A 21,358-nucleotide genomic window follows, 5' to 3' on the forward strand; every position below is an offset into this window, starting at 1 on the left:
GAACTGAACCTGGCCAAGCACAACAGTGTTACCAATGAGGGTGTAGCAAGATGGGTTAATGAAAAATCTAAAACAAAATTAAAAAAAAAAAAAAGGCAGGGTCTGGGAACAGATGATGCCAGACTTCTGAGACCCACAGTAACTCTCTGTTTTCCACCTGTGTCTTGTTTTTTTTTTTTTTTTCTTTTTAACACATGTGTATCTACTTCTGGCTTTACTATTATTTATGGAATACAATGATAAAATTGTGAGGCAGCAAGACAATTAGTTTGGCTTGCCTTTATAGTCTTAGAAAACTTGTTATACAGATATACACTTGTGCCTTACTGAAGCAGCTATTTTAAAAACAAAAAATAGAGACAGGGTCTCACTCTCTTGCCCAGGCTGGAGTGCAGCAGTGTGATATTAGCTCATTGCAGCCTCAACCTCCCAAGTTCAAGTGATCCTCCCTCCTCAGTCTCCTAAGTAGCTAGGACTATAGATGTAAGCCACCACACCCAGCTAATTTATTTTTTTATTTTTTAGAGATGGGGTTCTCACTATGTTGCCCAGGCTGCTCTTGAACTTCTGGCCTCAAAAGATTCTCCTGCCCCAGGCCTTGCAAAGTTCAGGTATTGCAGATATGAGCCACCATGCCCAGCCTGAAGCAACTATTTTTAAAGGAGTATGTAATCCATATTGAAGGTGACTGCTTTAAAATGGGGGAGAGAATCATTTTATGCAATGGCTACACAGAGAAACAGTGAAGATCAACAATGAAGGTTTCAAGCTTGGTGGAATTCCCACATTTAGAATTTCATGAAAATTTCAGGTCATATGACATGATCTTTGGAAAACAGCAACACCACTGAGCAAATCAGCTAGCCTATATGCATGCACCCTTTACACATTTCAAGAGGTTTCAAGAATCCTCCTCCCAAACACCCCTTAATTGAGTTAGGCATTTTGTGTATACTCACCTCATGACGAAACACAAACCCTGAAATGCCAGCTACGAGCTCAGCCAGGAACACCAGGGACAGAAACATGGCATACTGAAAATTAAGCACACAAAGACAAAGTCAGATACATCAGGATTAAGAAGAGGGCTTCTCCAGGGTAGGTTACTTTCAATCAGTGGGAATTAGACAAGTCCTCACACTCCCTAGACAAAGTTTAGAAAAAAATATAAAACATTCTTCTCTAAATTTACCCACATAAGCCTCAATCTAGGAATGTGTGTTTAATATGCATATGCATTCTGGAGTACACAGGCTGGGGAGAACTCACTGAGAGACTGGCATTGTGCCTGTCAGCTTGGCTCACCTGGAGAAACCCGGAAGGAACTTTCACAACTAAGGTATCCACTATTTGTTACGCTAGAATCTTTGAGCTAGGAAAAAACCAACCTGCTCTAAAGGTCACAGGACACATTCTGCCCTGTCTGGGGGTCCTTTTTTACCACTTTCCTCACGACGGTCTGCAAGCCAATTCCCTGTGGCCCATTCCATTTTGGAACTGTTCCAATCATTGGAAAGATTTCCTTTCCCTTTGGCCACAAGTCTGCCTACTTCTAACTTCCACTCACTAGCATTGGTGCTGCTTTCAGAAGAAATAAGAACTGGCCCAACATCTTTTCTCTAATGCTAGTCCATCATGTGTGTGAACACAGCCAGGATAAGAACCTGCTACCTGGGCAAAGGCCTCCAGTTGTCTCAACCACATCTCGGATGAAACAGTTACAAAACTGCTTCATTTGGAATTGTATCCCTCCCATGTGGGCCCAAGAAGCCAAACGTGTGCAAGATGATGTTCCTCTTCAGATTGGTGGTCATCACTGGACACAGTAGCCGCAGCAGCTTTCCTGTGGAGTTGCCCGCCTTTCTTGTTTGGGATGGATGCTGCATGGAGTTTATAGCCTTTCAAAAAGTAAATACGCCATACTACTAATGACATTTGCAAGCATCTAACATCTTCAGTGCTTTTCATCTCATGCTGCCAGTACTTCCGAAGCTTTTTGCATGTGCATGCACATGCAAGCACGTCTAAATTCAAGGGTAGTACATGGTATTTATGAAACATTAAGGATAACTTTGAAAAAGAATTGATTCCTTACCTACAAGGCACATGTCTTACAATCTGCTTCTTCTCATCTCAAAATAAAATATAATGGTTTTGAACATTTGCAGTGGCCCTAAATGATGCTGTGGAATTTGGATAGATTGCATGTGGCCACATTACTTACATGTAAAATATACACGTCTCATAAAGTATACATATGTATGCAGAATCATACATTTTTTTTCTCATCTAGTGGCACATATATCGAAAAAGGAAATATTGGCTTAAAATATCAATTTCTTTCTAAATATTAACAAAATTCTCTAGAAAGCACAGTCACTCAAATGCTAAATATGTAGTTATGAGAATGTCCCATGTATGTGACTTCTTTCCCAACTTCATACAAAATGCAATTCAAAGCACAGTTTGATGTGAGACTCTCCCATTTTGCTGATGGGATAAGCCTAGACTCTTCCAGAAAGTTGGGTGGGAAAATAACTGCTAGCAAGCAGGTAGAAGAAAGGACATTTATCTCTGTAGTCAGAAGTCCTCCTAGGTTTGAATCCTATCTTGTTATGAACTACCTCTTAGAAAAGAGGCAGCCTCTCTGGGCTTCCATAAAGTAGACATAGTTATTTTCAGTTGTTTTGCAATTAATGAGGTTATATGAGGACTGCAAAATTCTAGACTGACAGTTAATCAAGTGACTTCCGTTCTCATCAGCCAGATCAGCAGTTTTCTGTGTCTGGCAAGTTTCCTGCCTCTAGGAGGTTTCAGAGAGTGGCCGTTTTACCTACAGAAAGCCTTGGCCAAAAGCCTATTGGGAAGAGCTTGTACTAAATACAGGTCGGTAGGGGTTAGAGCTTTTTCCTAAATGTAAACGTTGGAGTTGAAATAGTCCTGGCTTTGGAAGGAAACATACAAGGGTTCAAAGCCCAGCCCTCCATACATTAGCTGTGTGAACTTGGATGGGTTATCTAAACCCCCGAGTTCCTATCACATAACATGAAAATACAACTTACACTGCATGGTGGTAGTGAGGAGGAAAAAAAAAAAATGTCATACGCACCCAGTACAGCCTCTATCACATAAAAGGAACTAAATCATATTTTTAAATATTTTTGTTTTTAACTGACATATAACAATTGTACGTATTTATTGGGTATAGTATGATGTTTTGATTCATGCATACTCTGTGTAATGATCAAATCAGAATAGTTAGCATATCCATTACCTAAAATATTTCTTTGTGGTGGGAACATTCTAAATTCTCTCTTCTAGCTATTGCTAAATATATAATACATCAACTACAGTCACCCTACTATGGAATAAAACACCAGATAATTCCTCCTATCTAGCTGTGACTTTGCACCCATTGACCAACCTCTGCTCCTCCCTCCTCCCCTATCTCTAGACAAAAAATTAATAAATGCTGATGAGGATGTGGAAAAGGGGGAACTCTTATACACTGCTGACTAGAATGCAAATTAGCACAACCCACTATGGATAACAGAGTAGAGGTTCCTCAAAAAACTAAAAGTAGAACTACCATATGATCCAGCAATCCTACTGCGGGGTATACAACCAAAGGAAATGAAATTAGTATGTTGAGGAGATAGCCGCGCCCCCATGTATATTGTAGCACTATTGACAATAGCCAACCTAAGTGTCCATACACACTGGACACAATGTGTCTATACACAATGGAATACTATTTGGCCCTAAACAAGAATGAAATCCTGTCACTTGCAACAACATGAATGAATCTAGAGGATTAAGTGAAATAAGTCAGGGACAGAAAAGACAATAACTGCCTGATCTTACATATAGGTAGAATCTAAAATTTGATCTAAAAGATATTTGTAGAGACCCAAATTAAGCCCCAAACCAAAAAGCTTCTCTACTTCCCCAAATGCTCACCTGCTAGTGAACTTGTGTTAGGAGAAGAAAATGGTAGTGTGGTGTGAAGCCACCTCCAGAAGAGGCCAGAACTAACTATCCCATTGTTTATACACATATCCTAATTTATGACATTATACTCACCTATGGGATACCTTTGCCCCACAAGCAAATTTAGAATTAGAACACAAAAATATCCCCTCTCCCACCCCTCTCCAGTCATAGTATTTGGGCCAGGAGAAACTTTGGTGATTTAGTCCAATTCTATTTTGTCATAATTGGAGACAAAGGTCCAAGGAGGTTACATCCTTGCCATTAAGACTTAAACCAGTTAGTTGGAATCAGTCAGGTCTCAACACCACATCACTTCCCTTCTTGTTTGAATGGATGGTTTTTTAGAATTTTTTCTTTTCTATGCTTTTGAAGTTAATTCTCCCCTTGCTACTCATTGTGCTAAACAAAAGGTTCTCGATACTGGTTACACAATAGAATCCTCTGGAGAGCTTTTTAGAAAATAAGATGCCAGGGCCTCACCACCACTGAGGAGTCTACTTCAACCAGCTAGCGGTGGGATGCCAGCAAAGGTTTTTGCAAATGGCTTCCGAGGTGATTTAATCACATGTCTGGAGTTGAAGACCACAGCACTAGACCAAAAGAAACCCTAGTGTTTATGAGAAGTACTAGAAGGTAGACTCAGGGTGTTAGAATAGAGTGCCAGGTGACAGCAGCAAAAGTGCCTCAGGATAGGTCTCATTATGGCTTGCCCACCAACCTGAAGAATCAATGGTGGCTGAGGCATCAGCCTCCTGTATGGTCTGCAGGATAGAAAGTGGCAAAGTCAAGCACCACTTCTACGAAGTTGACAACACAACACCGACTGCCCGGTGCCAGTTGGGAAGATGGTTCCTTTGGAATGAAACACTCTCACATCCACATGTATCACTAGATGGTATTAAATGTTACTACAACCTAGGGCTACACAGGGACAGGCAACATGGCCCTGATGGAATCTTTGCTTCTCACTTCATGGAGTAAGATGCCTGAAATAATTTTAAACAAAATTTTATTTTGAGGAGACGTCTTTGCTAATTTTTATCCATAAAATCCTTTACCATTAATCCCCGTCAATAAAGAACATGAACAGTGAGTAGAGAATTAGGCAACTGGTATACCTAAAAGTTAAAAATCACAGTAATAGCCTTTCAATAGTCTGCCTTTATCATCTGGGAAGCATCACTGCTTTATCTGTCCCATAAGAGTATGCACCCTACACTGGTCCTGGTAGCCAACACTTGACACTGCATAAGTCCTCTGGGTGGTAGGCTCTGACTTAGGTCAACTCTCATAGCACTGACATAGGGAGTTCAGGTTCAGAGAAGACCACACACATGCATCCATGCACGGCCAGGCTCAAGGAGGTAGAAAGTATTTCTCCAATAGGAACTTGGAAGTAAAAGTCTGCTTATGTTCAGGATGCTACCTTGCCCACCAAAGCTACATATCACATGCTTAAGGAGACTTCTAAGACATAGTCCAAAACTGAAACAGGGCGAGGCCGGGTGTGGTGGTTCACGCCTGTAATCCCAGCACTTTGGGAGGCTGAGGCGGGTGGATTTTGAGGTCAGGAGATCGAGACCATCCTGGCTAACGTGGTGAAACCCCGTCTCTACTAAAAATACAAAAAAATTAGCCTGGCATGGTGGTGGGTGCCTGTAGTCCCAGCTACTCGGGATGCTGAGACAGGAGAATGGCATGAACCCAGGGGGCGGAGCTTGCAGTGAGCGGAGATTGCACCTCTACACTCCAGACTGAGCAACAGAGAGAGACTCCATCTCAGAAAAAAAAAAAAAAAAAAAGACTGAAACAGGGCATCTTGTCATGAGGATACAAATGGACTACTGCAATCACTGGCCACTGCTTTGTCATCATCTACCTGGAGGGACTGGGACTAGATTTAGCATGCCAGGCTGTGTTTGGGGCTGTTTTTACCTCTAGGGGATTAAAGGCTGGGTTAGGAAAGAGTCTGGACTGAAATTGTTAAGGTCTTGTCTGTGACCTCAAGACGAACCATTTCACCTCCATGTAATTTACATTTTTACAAAAATACAGTTGAGAAAGCAGTATTATGTTGTGACATACTCACCAGTTTCAGCATCCATGGGCTACCACGACATGTAGCAAAGCATCCAAACAGGCCAAAGACAACAATAGTGGTGCCAGTTCCGATGAGTACATAGGGAGCATTTGTGGAGTTCTCGGCAATAAGGGAGATATAGGTGCCCAGAGTAAGTTTGCCCCAGACTCCAACAGCCAGCAGGATCACCCCAGTGATCTGAAAGAGGGATAGGAGAGTGTGAAGCTATTGCCCAGAGAAGTGACAATCAGCACAGAGCAATGTGGCCCAATCTGAAGACTCAAGTTTCCATGAATAAGATGGTACTTGCTGTAGGATTTCCTGAGCAACGAGAAATGTCAGAGAGTGTTAACTAAAATCATCATAAAGACACTTTGGTTTTTTTTTTTCCCCCAATAAACGTGCCCCTTACATAATCCCATATGCAATTATTGTGTTAATTAGAAGTCAACCAACAATAAAAAACTTCTTTTTTAAAAAGTAGTTTACAAAGCACATCATACAACAGGTCTGAGAGCCTTCCCCCAGCTGCTGCCTGACACCAAGCTGGGTATAACCCCAGGAAGAATGACAGCTGTCCTCTTTGATGGCATGTGTGTACACAGTATATTTTATGGACATTCTGTGCAATGTTTTCAGAAACACAGTGATTCCCTTTGACTATTATTGCAGAAATTTCCACAAAAACAAAATATTCTAAATATTTTTGAATCCCTATTGACGTGCTGTCTTAGTATTTTATTCAATATAAAACAACAGAAGAATCTGCATAGTTCCTGGAATTAGCTGTAATGCGATTTGCCAAATCCCACTGATCAGTCCAAAGGAAATCCCTATAGCATGTCTAAACTAGAACCCTGCATCAATCAGGCCTTTACTTTATGGGATAGATTCCAGGCTGCATGCTATGCCTAAATCTCCACCCCCTGCAGGCCACACGCCCTGGCAGCTTTAGCTGCTAAAGCCACTGGGGTTGCTTTATGTCTCTAACCATCTCCCAAGCTGGTCTTTCAGGTCACCAATAGCTTAGCAACTCAAACTGACAGCCTTGTAACTGCTACCACTTCTGATACCGCATGAAGCTTAAAAGAAACTTGGGTGTCAAAGAAAGACTATCTCCAGTTTGACCCCACCCTAGAGCCTGATGTCTCATACCAAATGCCTTGGATCCCTGTCTACTCTGCTCACTCAAGTGAGGAGTCAAGGTGAGAAAACTGGAGAGAATCGGCATGATACAAATCAATACCCACCTTGCCAAGGTTTCCCTTGTCAATCAATACATGGCTCCTAATGTCTGTGACCACCATCAAATATATGCTATACCATGAACCAAATGTCTGGGCCAGCAAAGATGCTTAGACCTCTCTCCTTTATACTCTGAAAACACTTTCTGTAATTTGGAACTATCCAGCTCCATTATCAGATTATTTTTTGGGGGCAGGACCAAGAACAGTCCATGTACCTTTCACTGCATAAGGTAAGGGTGAGCTCTACCTGTATAGGGGGAGAGGTCAGTAAAAACAACTAGAGTTTGGTGACAATTCTCCGCCCGGGAGGCCTGTCTACTTTGTAGAACCCTCACCATGAAGACAGAATTAAAGGTTTTAAATCAGAAAAAGACTGAGGAACTAATGCTACTTTTATTAGGCAAAGATAAACAGTCATGATGCAGTGTTGCGGTGAAAGTGTTTGACACTAATATTTGGGAGAAAGTGGCCCCGTGGAGGTTGACTGCCTTTGAAAAATTCCAATGGAGATGGCCTAGCGAATTAAGAAATCCAAGAAAACCAAGAACACAGATGTTGCCAAGAGTTCTAAGTCCTCTGCTGACACCCGGTGGTTGTTTAAAAAAGTACTTTCCTTGAGCAGCCTCTTCTGCCATACTCCCCCACACGGAAACATAAAATCCTTTTTACCTGCTAAAATCAAATTTTAAGAATCAACTGTCAAGTCATTAGGGGTAAAAATGCAATGGACACTATGTAGAGAAGGACAGTGCCTGTGCCATCTTTTACTAATGCCTAGCACAGTGCCTGGCACAGAGTAGATGCTTACTATTCCATTGCGAAAAAAATATATACATTTTTCATTTCTCTGGGTCTTAGAATCTGTATATTATAAAACAGAGCTTATCAGATACCAAATACTTACACAACTTCTACATTTAGTAAATACTGCGAGGTGATTTAAAATGGGACCAAAGAGAAATTTCCCCCATACTTTCTACTGTAGCATTATCAGCCTAAGCTTTAAACATCACAATGTAAATGTATTGAACAAAAGCAAAAATTCAGTTAAGCTAGTTGTTGTTTAGGCTGAATATATGCCTCATTCAGAAACTTGCGACTTCATGGTATTGCTCCCAAAGATACAGTAACACCTCAAATACAAACTGAGCTGCTTCATTCTGTGAACTGCTATTGCTGGTCCTTATTGGAATGTGATTGCTTTAATGAAAATGTATACTGCTAATCAAGTATGACAGTCTGATAACTTATATTTCCGTGACCAGTGATTTCATGAAGTTCAGTTACTACCAGAACAAATCTTATATGCAGTATGTCAAAGTTAACACAAATCCTGATTTTAAGGCAAACAGTACCAAGATCATTTAAATGCCTTTTCTCCTTTCATAATGTATCCTAATGCAATCATTGCTTTGTATATGAAGCCTCTCCTCACGTAAGTGCAAAACCGACACCAGTTTGTTAAAATGGTCATAAAATGTAAATTACACAAATATTTCATTTTCAGAAAAAGACTTTTTAATTTCAATAGGTTTTTGGTGAACAAGTGGTGTTTGGTTACATGAATAAATTCTTTAGTGGTGATTTCTGAGATTTTGGTGCACCCATCACCTGAGCAGTGTACACTGTACCCAATGTGCAGTCTTTTATCACTCATCCTGCTCCCACCCTTTCTCCCCAGTCCCCAAAGTGCATTGTATCATTCCTATGCTTTTTGCATTCTCACAGATTAGCTCCCACTTATGAGTGAGAACATACGATGTTTGGTTTTCCATTTCTGAGTTACTTCACTTAGAATAATGGTCTCCAATTCCATTCAGGTTGCTGCAAATGCCATTACTTCATTCCTTTTTATGGCTTACTAGTATTCCATGGGGTGGGTGTGTGTGTGTGTGTGTGTGTGGACAAAGGCCACTATCATATGTATACATTTTTTCTTGGCTCCTGTCAACACACATTCACTCCACACATGTGCTTTTGCAAGCACCCACAGGAAAGTCATGTCTCAAACATGACTTTTGAACTGAAAAGCAAGGGACTTTTTTTTTTTTAAAAACATCTCTCTCCTGCTGTGAGGTGCAATGAGTAAGTTCAGAGTTCACCAAAGCAATTGTGTGTCTGAGCTCCTCAGAGACCTCAAATCCCTAAATCAATCATCAGCATATATTACCTTTCTCATGGAGGTTTTACTTCTTTCTCAGAAGAATTGATCAGCAAGCAGCCAATGCTGTGGTTCAGTGAGGAAAGAGATAGGAGACCATAGATAAACTACACGACTGGCCTGGTGAAGGACCAGCACCACCTTATATGCTCCCAAATCAACCACAAGCCAGGACGGTAGGCCCAGCAATCCATCAGCAGTAACCAGGCTGAGGCTCTCCCTTTCTTGCTTATTCCCAGCATCTCATTTTCTGTGTGCTTACAACACAGCTCAAAATGTATGGGTAGCAAAGTACCACTAGCTACTATTAATTTAGGCTTGGTGACGAGACAGAATAAAGCTATAATCATGGCATCAGAAAAGTTAGATCAGAACTGAAAAGGCTTCTGTGTGATGATTACTTTAAAATTATACTCAAAGAAAACTTACAGATAGGTTTGGCAATATGCCAAGGGGTATCCAAAATGCTCTGAAACAGACTTACTACGGTTTATTTTCATCCTAAAATGGCTATTAGGGGAGCAAGTAGCCAACATAAACAATTCCCCTTGCTCAGGTCATCCTGGCTAATGCTGATAAGTCTCTCTGTGGATCTTGTAGCATCCTGATCTTCAGAGAAGTGCCAGAAATAGAGGACTTCCATCTTGCTCACCTGTCCAGAGGCATTTTACTTGAGCCCACTCTGTTTTGTGCATGCAGACCACAGACCTTACGATGAAACTGGTGCAGCTGCTGTGCCAAGTCTGAGTGGGCAAAGTCCTTATTTCCTCTCACTAAATCCTTAATACAAGGTTCATAAGCCCCACCTTCTATGTGAATATATGCACATTATTCTAATGATGACACAAGTTCATATTTACTATATCATTCAATTAAAGAAAACAAAACAACAAAAATTGAATCACAGAGGTACAAGCTATCAAAAAGAGACTGCCTACTAAGGAGCCATATGGAATAGAAAGCACTGCATCTAAAAACCAACAAAAAGAAACACACAGGTGAGAGTATAGGCAGCAGTCTTAGCTGGATTGCATTTTAGTTGGCCCACAATTCAATCATCCCAGAGGTTTACAGGTTAATTCCTTCATAGCAACTACACACAGAGGTATTGTGAAATATCCTCCAGAGAATTCTGTAACTCAGAAGAAAATGCATGACACTGAAATTCCATACACATCATCAATAATTAAAATCCACAGTCCTCAGATGTTAGGTTTTAAGAGGAGAAGTACCTGACAAACTATTCTTTTAGCTGATTCTTATGTGAGTGTGTGTGCCAAGGGGACAAAGAGGAGGAGAAGTCTTTGCACAATGTTGGGACCTGATTAGGTAGAGGTGGAGAAAGTAACCAGAAAAGCAAAGAAACCAACCAGCAGCTTCTATAATGTTATCGTCTTATTTTAAGAAGTAACAGTATGCATCCATTATATTTACAACTTAAAATTTTATTACAAATTGTATGTATACTTAGTGTTTTTAAAATAGACTAAGAACCATAATTTATCGGGATTCTTCACTGGGCTTGAGAACCCATTCCAGATGAGTGGCAGAAAGGGACTCAATAAATTTAAAAGGATGTTAGCTGGGCTGGAGCCAGGTGTGGTGGCTCATGCCTATAATCCTAGCACTTTGGAGCAGAGGCGGAGTTGGGCGGATCACTTGAGGCCAGAAGTTCGAGACCAGCCTGGCCAACATGGTGAAACCCCACCTCTACTAAAAATACAAAAATTAGCCAGGTGTGGTGGTGTGCGCCTGTAATCCCAGCTACTTGGGAGGCTGAGGTGGGAGAATCGCTTGAACCCGCAGGGCAGAGGTTGCAGTGAGCCAAGATCACGCCACTGTACTCCAGCCTGGGTGACAGAGCTTTACTGTGTCAAGAAAGAAAAGAAAAGAAAAGAGAAAAGAGAGAAGAGAGAAAAAAAAGAATGTTAGCTGAGTGTGGTGGCTCACACCTGTAATCCCAGCAGCTCAGGAGACTGAGACAGGAGGATCACTTGAGCCCAGAAGTTTGAGGCCAGCCTGGGCAACATAGAAATACCCCCATCTCAAAAAAAAAATTAGAATTAAAAATGTTGTAGTTTTGTCATTAATAAGCTGTGTGACTTTGGGCAGATCACCTGATGTTTCTGGGCCTCAGTTCACTCTTCAGTAAAATCAGGAGGTGGAGAAACCTGATTGCCAGTGCTTCCATCCCAGCTCTAACATTCTTATATAACAAATCAGAACCTCAAACTTGACACACTCAGTCACACTGAAATATATTTATAGCTGTGCCTTTAGGCAAACAAAAGAGAGTTTCTAAGATTCTCCCTGTACCTGATAAACCACCAGCAGCAGGGGTAGGAAAGTTAGCTCATTTCTGGACCTGAAGCCCACTGTTCTGTCAGCTTTCCAAGGTGGCGAGAGGCTCCTGGATAAGAAAGGGTTGGAAGAATGCCCAGCAGGACACGCGTCTGTAGTTTTACATGGACAACTCAAAAATTTATAAGCTCACTAGCATAACAAAAGCTTTACTTTTTATAAGAAGATCCCACTGTTATCAAGACATGTGTTTTGAACTCTCTCTAGGCAAGTATTTTGGCCAATTCAACCTTTTTACTCCATCATTTTTGTCTCTTGTGTACATGTATACATGTGTACATCTGTGGATGTGTGTGTATGTGGAAGATCATACATGTTACATAGCTGAGAGGTTGGTGGTATCATTAAAAAGAGACAGGGAAGTAAAGAAGGGGGAGAGGAGTGAGATAATCTTAAGTGCTGACTTGTTAAAATGGAATCTGAGAACCAATAGGAAATCCAGAGACCATCTGGTCCAGGCTCTGTTTTCTATTGGGTTTAGGGTGACCAAAAGTCACATAGGCAACATGTTCAGAAGGCAGTTGTGAATGTGGGGCTTGAATTCATGAGTAAGTCAGAGCTGCAGGTGAGGGCTGAGGCCAGAAGTGACAGCTAAGAGAGAACAATGAATCTTAGGAAACAGAAGCAAAAGATGGTGGGAAGGTCAAGGACTAAGGCTTGAGGAAGACTGCCACTAGAACATGAGAGGACAATGCTGGAAGACAGGGGACAGCAAGGAGACACAAAACAGAGTGGACAAGTCTATGAAGGTGGTTGCCAATACGAGAAGTAGGACATGGAAGAAAGAAACTTTTTCTCCTTTAAAGGTTTATTGGAAACAAGGCCAGGCACAGTGGCTTGTGCCTATAATCCCCGCACTTGGGGAGGCCAAGGTGGGAGGATTGTTTGAGGCCAGGAGTTCAAGACCAGCCTGGGCAACATAGTGAGACCCCCATCTCTACAAAAAAAAAAAAAAAAAAAACAAAAATTAGCCAGGTGTGGCAGCACATGCCTGTAGTCCCAGCTACTTGGGAGGCTGAGGTGGGAGGATCACCTCAGCCCAGTAGGTCGAGGCTGCAGTGCGCTAAGATTGTACCACCACACTCCAGCCTGGGTGACAGAGCAAGACCTTATTTTAAAAAAAAAAAAAAAAAAAAAAAGACTTATGGGAAACAAAACACCAGCACAATTCATTGACCCCGTGTATACTAATGACCAGACAGGGCACTCTTTTTATTTATGCACCAGTACAGCCCACTGAGATCACATTTTGTATTTTAATATTATTACATCCTAGACTCAATTCATAGACTTCAAGTTTCAGGAGCTAGGTCATGAAGCCAGAGTGATTTGTCACAAACTCTAGCTTCTATTTGGATTTTATCAGGGATCAGATAGCCAGAGTCTAAAATGCAGATTGTCTAACAAGGTCTAACAAATCACAGATGCTTTTGAAAATATGAAAAAGGCTTTGAACAGCACTATGAAAAGTCAGAAATTCTAGCTTTGGCTGTGGGTCTATTACAGTCTCTTCATATGTGTAGTGAAACAACTAATCATTTCATAGGAAATGGCTCCAGGCATGCTGTAAGTCCAGCAAACAATACTTCCTTCTCTAAGTTGCAACCACCAGCTTACACCAGTCATGTCGCATTTCTGTGTCTTCGTTCATCATCTACAAAGTGGCAGGACTAGCCCCAGGGCCCTTCCAGTGCTAGAGTTCTTTGTTTCTTTGAATTACCAGTGGTCCTCAGAGGGGCAAATATCAAATTCAACTGTTAGCTTGGATGCCAAAGACTGGTCAACAGCATTCACCAAGGTGCTGCACCTGCTGGGCTCTGTATTCAGCCTGGGGAGTTTAGCTAGAGGGTGGCTCAAGGAGGCGGCTGGCTAGAGACTGTATATTCTCTAACGTCCTATAGGCCCATGAAGTGGTAAAAATTGACCCATATAGTGACAGTATTTTCAGAATTAAAAACAGAATCTGAACACAGTAGAGATCTTTGAAATTCGCCTGTCACAGAAAATCAGGGCCATACAGCTGCTAAAATAATAATAAATGTCACCTTGTTAAGAGAGCCTTTTACTACTTGAATAACTAAACTCCTTCAAATGAGGCCCACACAGCTCTACCTTATACTTAATTCCATTATTCAACAAATACAATCACAGAAAATTCCTGAACACGTTATTAGGTACTCTGTATATCACACTGTGAAAAGAGAAAGAATGGGCACCTCTATTGAATTGGTTTCTCATTTCTTTTATATTACCCTAAAAGGTTATGGACTTTAGGTTTCTTCTCCCTTAAAAACTAAATTCCCCAAAAAAGGCCCAGAAGCAAAAAGAAAAGAAAGAATTTGACTGCACACATATCTGTACGTTGAGAAACATTCTATTACATCAGAGAAGAATGTTAAGGGTAGCTTATTCTGAGCCCCTTGGCGTTACTTTTTCTTTATAAGCATTGTTGAGTTCTCCTATCAAATGTTTAAAACAGGACTTAGGTTTTTGATCTATACTAATAGTGAAGGTCTTATTTCAACTTTGAGAGTTCAAGAACATATGAAAGGAAGAAGCAAGCAAACCAGAGGTTAAGACTATATGAATGTAGCTCATACTTCTGGTTTCATGATGGCCCAGATATATAAATAGACATCATATAGGTAAATGCCTATTAGGAATTGGGGCCAGCAAAGCCACTTACCAGGAGATTTATGTACTTAGAAATCAGCACCAGCTGTAGTGGCTAAAGTGACAGAAGCTTAATGTTTGGGGGATTCCCTCTATGCCCCACCTCCTTTATCTTTTGGCACAGTTGAATATACAATGAGGCCATGGGAGTGCCAGGAGCACTAACAGTCTTAGCGCCATTAGCAGATAGCCGACCACCACTGAAGTAAGAGTTATGGCAAGAAACCCCTTCCCTTGCTTCCATTCCTCAGATAACCAGCGCTGTGAAAAGATGGATCGAATTCCACACTAATAAGATAGTTTTAAAAAAGAGCATGTCAGAATAAGCTTACAAACAGGAGCAACATATTAATGTGTGTTGACAGAATGTTTCTACTGACTACACATTTTTCTGCCCTGTATTAATTGTATTAATACATCAGGATTTTAAGAGTCATGTGGGGAAGGCATAAATCCTTTCCTTCTTTATATCCACCAAAGCCTCAGCCATACCTCGTACCTGATTTTCTAAGACAACATGCTGTTCAAACATTCTGTCTTAATATCCATCTAAACAGAATCACTGCTTGTCTGACAGTGATTCTCAGCTTTCAATTTGAAAGCCAGTCACTGTGCCTATAGTACAATGTACCTCTGGAGCATATAGTAGGAGCTCAATAAATACAGAATGAATCTTAGTGACGAGCTCTTCTTCAAATTCAGCTCCCTTTTAGTGACTGTGTCCTCATGAATTTTGGACGGGAATGAATCTGGAAAAACGAATGGTAACAATTCTTCCATAAATGCCAATCTGACGGTGGCACACTCCTTTCTCATAATTATGTTGAACATATTTGGCTTTCCTGGAGTTCCATTATTTTCGAAAGGGAGAATTTTCTTTGCATAATTTACGCATAGGATTATCATCTTCAAAATACTGAAACCAAAACCATAGTCCTAATAAATACTTTATACACAGGAAGAAGCTAGAACTCAGATGGCAAAAAAGTCACTGAATTCCCACGCTTTACGTGGCTATGCATCGATGGGCTGTGATGGGGTGAGGTGGTTTGAAGAATTCATGCCTCCTTTCAGGTGAAACTGGAGCCAATAAAACATAATGTAAGAAGAGGATCTACTATTAGATGTGGAAAAGCCTGGAAAAGAAAGCATGTATGCAGTGTTCAAGAGCAAGATTCTCATATAAATAGTAAGGTAGGATTCTCCTTTCAATGATCCTAACTTTCTCCTGGGGTGATTTAGGGAAAAAAAAAAATTAAAAACTTGTATTAGTGACTTAATTCGCTTTCCTTTCAGCACTCATATGTCCATACTGCATATATATGTGGTACTGCTACTAAATGCAATGTACAGGGAAAATTCAGATGTCTAATGTTGACAGAGCACTATGAAAAACATAACTTTAAGGTAATAGTAATATGTTTTTGGCCCCCCAAAAATCGGACATTTCAGAAAAACACAAAGAGGACACTTCACCACTTCTACCACTAGGCCAAGCCTCCATCTCCCCTTGCATCCACCCTTGTCCTCATTCTCTATTCAACACAGCAGTTGAGGTGATCCTGCTGAAACCTAAGTCCAATAATATCATGACTTTGCTCAAAATCCTCCCATAACATTTCATCTCTCAGAGAGAAAGTCAACGTTCTTATCCTGGCCTGCAGGCCCTACTTGACCTGCAGCCCTCACTGGTTCACTCTGCTGCAGCCTCACAGGCCTCTGTGCTCACCCTCAACACTCTTGGCATGCCCTTGCCTCAGAGATTTCATACTTGCTCTTCCTTCTGCCTGGAATTCCAAGATCTCTCATTTCTTCAAGTCTCTGCTCCTCCATGAGCCCTTCCCTGATGACCCTATTTGAAACCAGAATTCCACTCCCCCACAGGGCTCCTGCTTTATTTTTTGCCATTGCACCTATCACCTTTGTACACTATTTACCTTACTCACTTTGTCTCCCAAAATGAATGTGAAGTTCTGTGAGGGCAGGATTTTTGTCCTATTCATGGGTGTATCCCTAGGGCCAAGACGAATGCCTGCTCATAGGAGGGGCTCAGTAAATATTTGCTAACTGACCAAATACAAGACCGCAGGCAGGTAGGTAAGTATGAGCTTTGGAGGCATAAAGTCTATTGTCACTAGCACTGCATCAAGGAGGCTAAATGGTGGGCCTGACTACTTACTGTAAGGCCCTGGCAGTTGCACTCAGATAAAAACCTGTTCTTTGGCCAATTGCTTCTAACCCAGCACATTGCTTCATAAATGTCTGCATTTGGCCACAAGGGGGACTAAATGAGAAAGCATGGGAATGGTTCCTTCTAATCCATCACCACTAATAGAAAAGTAATTTGAAGCTCTAATATCCTATAACTCTATAAGGTCTGTAGCTGATGGTTAGCAGCCAAGATAATGAACAGCATTTATGTAAGATTTCCCTCTCTCTTAAAAAATGTACAACTGAGGTGCTTACTATCTATGTGCCCTGCACGATGCTAAGTGCTTTAATGCTTTATCTCGCTCAATCCTCTTAATAACCCTATGAAACATGCCCAAGGTCATTGCCACTAAATGGCAGAACAGTTACTCAAAGCCCTGACCCTCCACCACTGCTTTCTTTTAATGTCCTCTTTAGCCTGTCTGTAGAAGGTTCTTTCTCTTCAACTCCTTACTCCTAACTCTTCCACAAGAAGAGTTCATAAGCCAGCGTCATCCATCCTGGCACTGATTTGTCCTTGAATCAACCCTGAGAATTTGGCTGCCATAATTAAAAATAAATAAGATCTATAGGCATGGCCAATAATTCATTTATTTTAAAAGGCTATCCATTATTTCCCTCCTTCAAGCAGGTAAATCTATAGAAATGAAAGCATGTTCCACTCCAAGCTATAGTTTGATACTTTAAAAGCCAGTATGGGAAATAAAGATCTTCATGTATATGTCAAGGTGAACCAGAAATGTTCAGTATCATAAGCACCAGGAACAAACCTGTGGGAGGACTGATCTGAAGAACCAATAAAGCTTGACAAACATATGGAAAACTGTAGTGTCTTGAGTATTGGTTTTCCACCAAGCACATTGTAAAGTGAAAGCTCAAGAAACTTAAGTACTCTGGTTTGGGCCCTGAGAAGAGAAACAAGAGGCCACAGGTGCAACATACATGAGGAGAACCCACTCTGAAACTGGGAATTGCCTTTCAAAGTAGCTCTAACCAAAAGCGATGGGCTGAGTCACCAGATAAGGCAGCTGCATCATATCTGCTCACCCCACAGCCTGGGAGGGGGATTTGATTGGTTGTTCATGAACGAAGGGCACAGTCTGGAAACACAGTTAACCGTGTATGTGTGTGATAAATGACATTTATTGAGCAGTACCGTGCTCCTTATACGCTTCATCACATTTATTCTTAATCTCTGTTTCGCAGATGAAAACCTGAGGCTTTCGGTTGTTGACTTTCAGCAACTTGCTCAAAGTCACAAAGCGAGTAAGTGGTATAGCCCAGAGTCCAATTTCTGTCCAACTCGAAGGCAGTTTTCCTGGTCATTAGGATACTCTGCCTCTTGCGGCAGTGTAAGTAACAGCAGTCAAGGCCAAGGGCTGAGTTCCTCTGTCCAATATTACCCAGTCACTGACCCTCTCCTCTAGGTAGGTGAGCGCTAAAGAGAAGCCTGGTCTTCTTTATACTGCCTAAGGGCTTCCTACAAGTGAGCTATGAGGAAACCAGTACCCTGAACCAATTTCCACAGCGAGGTTTCTTGGGCAGTTTCTAATTGTCAATAGCCAGGAAACATGGGTAAAGGCAGAGTGGGAAGAAATGGACTCTACAAACTGACCCTGGGGGCGCTGGCCTTTGCCCTTCTCCTTTCCTGGGCTGGACCCTCCCGTGCCCCTTATTGGGCATGCTCCATTTTATGAACTGGGCTGTGTTCCGGGTTATTTATACATTACTTGTTTGAAACTCAAAAGGTATTTTCGTTGAGAAACCGTGTTATACATGGTGGCTTGTTTCTAGGCCAGTCCTCAAAAATCTATATTTAAGCCAGTATTAGGGAAAGTTATAGGGAAACAGATTTTTGGCTCATTACAAGGAAGAACTTTCTAATAATAGGCACTGCCCAAAATGGAGTGGGTTGCCTTGGGAGGGTTACCTTACAACAGAAGGTAAACAGCTTTCTGGGCAGCCCCATAGAGACTCTGGATGCAACCATGGGACAGAAGTCCTACGGCTGGAAATCCAGCAGGAAGGGCTAAGTTGCACTGTTTTTCAAAACCTGTTCTCATTCTGACTATTGTCCCAGAAGCCTTGTGCTAGCCAATTGGCTAGCCTTTGCTAGCCAATTATCTCCCTGGATTTTCATACACGGATGAATAGGAGCTTTAACAGCACAGGAATTGGGGAAACCATTTTCCCAGATCTGGAGTTTCATTTCCTTTGATCTTCAAAGGAAGCGATAGGTCATATAATTTTGTCACATTAAGAGCAAGAGAAAAGCCTGTTCAGTGTAATGGGGCTGCAATGAAAACGAGCTGTGTTCTTTAAAAGAGGATATGGCACTGGAAGGAGTATTTGCCTTATTATTTTAATTCTTCTACTTTCCATAAGCAAATACACTCTACATCGCTTAGAGTCAGAAATCCTGGATGACTTTAAGAATCAGTGAAGCTGGTTAAAGATAAATTTACAAAAGCTATAGGTGCAACCTTCATACTTTTCACATATAGACAAGGATTCTGTCAAAAACCTGATGTATATTGGAACTAAAAAGAGGAAGTGTCTAATAAGGTGCTATTAGTAATGGCATATTGCACCAGAGATCTATTCCTATAGAAAATTACATAGCTCCTTACATGGCTATGGGGGCAAATACAACTCCACTTTGGACCCTGAGGCAGCACAACCATCAAGCTTGCTCCTGCAGGATGCATGCGGGGCTCTACCTGCTCAGCCCTCCTGCCCCATCGCTGCCCTACCAGATCCTACCTGCTTTTCAAAGCACAACGAAGATGTCCTTTCCACCAAGAGGACTTTCCTGACACTCAAAGACAATAATCATTTCATCCTCTTCTGAATGTGCTTAAGATTTTCCACATACCTCTTATGACTGACATTTTTACCTTGTATTCTAAGACTTTGGGAACACCTTATCTGCATCCCCAGTCATCTGCTCCCTGAAAAGAGATGAGTCCCTCATGGGGATTGTTATTAACTCTGTGTGTGTGTGTGTGTGTATATGTGTGTGTGTGTATATATATATATATATAATCACATTTCTGATAATGAAATATGATCAGAAAGAGTGCTTTGATTGCAAATAGTTCTCATCAAGGACACATTAACGGCATTTTTCTTTGGTTTCTGAGGTTGCTAAGAGGGCATGAGATGGGAGAGGTTGGGCAGGGAGCCTGACATGTAAAAAAGGCTAGAGAGACGCAATAGTCAAGTTTGGAACCAGCATCAAAGGCTGTTGCATTCCTTCCACGTTGTGCTTAGAAACAAATATGACTGTTGTGGTCTTAGACAAATGAGAAGTCCAGAGAAGTATAACCTGGTAATCAGGTCCCTCAACTCAAAGTCCAGTGATGTAAGCCTCTTCCTTCCCCAAGAGTCACCAAAACAACTTATTTTAGAAAGCTAAGGCTTCTCAGCAAGTAGCAGAAATCCTTCCCCTCTGATAGTGTCAGCTGAAAGTGACTGGCCCGGGGACCACTCTTTAAAGCAGCAACGAAGGGGCCAGAATGGCTGAGTCCCACCTGTGCTCCACACAAGTTATGGCCAAGGACATGCTTTCCTGGGCAAAGGAAAGCCACTGGCTCTTACCGTATGTCTTCACTCACAGCCAAGGGCTGTCTGAAGCCCTGGCATACACTGTGAGTGACTGTGACCAAGGACTGCACTGGCTTGCTGGTAGGATGGACCAGCAGGCACAATGGCTATATTCTGACCTCTTACATCAATTGATATTATTTTTACTAAACCGTTCTCTCAACTCATTTTGCCTCCCATTGTTCAGACGTAAAGTATCTTAACCACAGATCATGTGGCTACTAGCAAGAGATGATACAAGCCACCTTGAGCAAGGGGCTTCCTGAGGGCCACGGGCATCTTGTGGGAAGCACAAGCCACTGGCACTTCCTGGGACAGGAAGCCAGAGGAGCTACCCTTCCTATAAGCCAGGGCTCTGGATGTACCTCTCTTGCACATCAGCTGCATTCTTCTCTATCTATGCACACTGGCTCTCTCTGTACAAAGGCCTCCCACTAGAGCATTTCCAATTCAAACATCCAACAGAGACTGATGAGCAGCCTTGAACATTAATTTCAAATTCATGGAAGACAGAATCTGAGGGGCCCGTCTCAGGTCAGGTGACCTCTCGGAAGCCATCAGCTGTGATGAGGGCAGGGCCATGTCCCAATGCCCCATCTTATCAGCAAGTGCTAGGAGAACAGATGGTCAGAAAAGGCTGTGAGCCGGGCAACCCACTGATTAACATGCCTGTCACTGTGGGACTTGGCTATCCCTTTCCTCCTGAAATAAAGGATGGGGACTGTGAAGCAGCCTATGTGTTCAGCCTGACTTTAAACACTGCATCCTGTACAGCATCAGAAAACTGTGGTGATAGACCTGTTAACAGCACAACCCTTTGTCCCAAAGGGACCCTGGGGCAACCCAACTCAGGTAGCCACAAGCAGCCTGTACCAGCAAGGGAACAGAAGCTCTGGTTGGCTAACCAGGGGGCCTAGAGGGAGGGTGCAATACTGGCAACTCCCAGGAGGCCAGACCCTTCCCTCAGCTCCTCCCAAAAGTGTGGCTTAGGTCCTTGACCACATAAGGCTACATGCCAAGTGACTT

At 41.9% G+C, this 21,358-nt stretch overlaps 1 protein-coding gene across 1 annotated transcript in view; it reads right to left on the bottom strand.

Annotated features, from left to right (window-relative positions):
- TSPAN7 (tetraspanin 7) overlaps nucleotides 1-21,358 on the bottom strand; it is a 118,228-nt gene that overhangs the window by 16,639 nt on the left and 80,231 nt on the right. Inside the window, exons 2-3 of the mRNA XM_007991402.3 lie at nucleotides 6,083-6,271; nucleotides 960-1,034 (exon numbers count right to left, since the gene is read on the bottom strand). Coding sequence (XP_007989593.1) covers nucleotides 960-1,034; nucleotides 6,083-6,271 — 264 coding nt within the window. The remainder of the gene's footprint in view (nucleotides 1-959; nucleotides 1,035-6,082; nucleotides 6,272-21,358) is intronic.

Source organism: Chlorocebus sabaeus, chromosome X (assembly GCF_047675955.1).
Source record: "Chlorocebus sabaeus isolate Y175 chromosome X, mChlSab1.0.hap1, whole genome shotgun sequence".
NCBI lineage: Eukaryota > Metazoa > Chordata > Mammalia > Primates > Cercopithecidae > Chlorocebus > Chlorocebus sabaeus.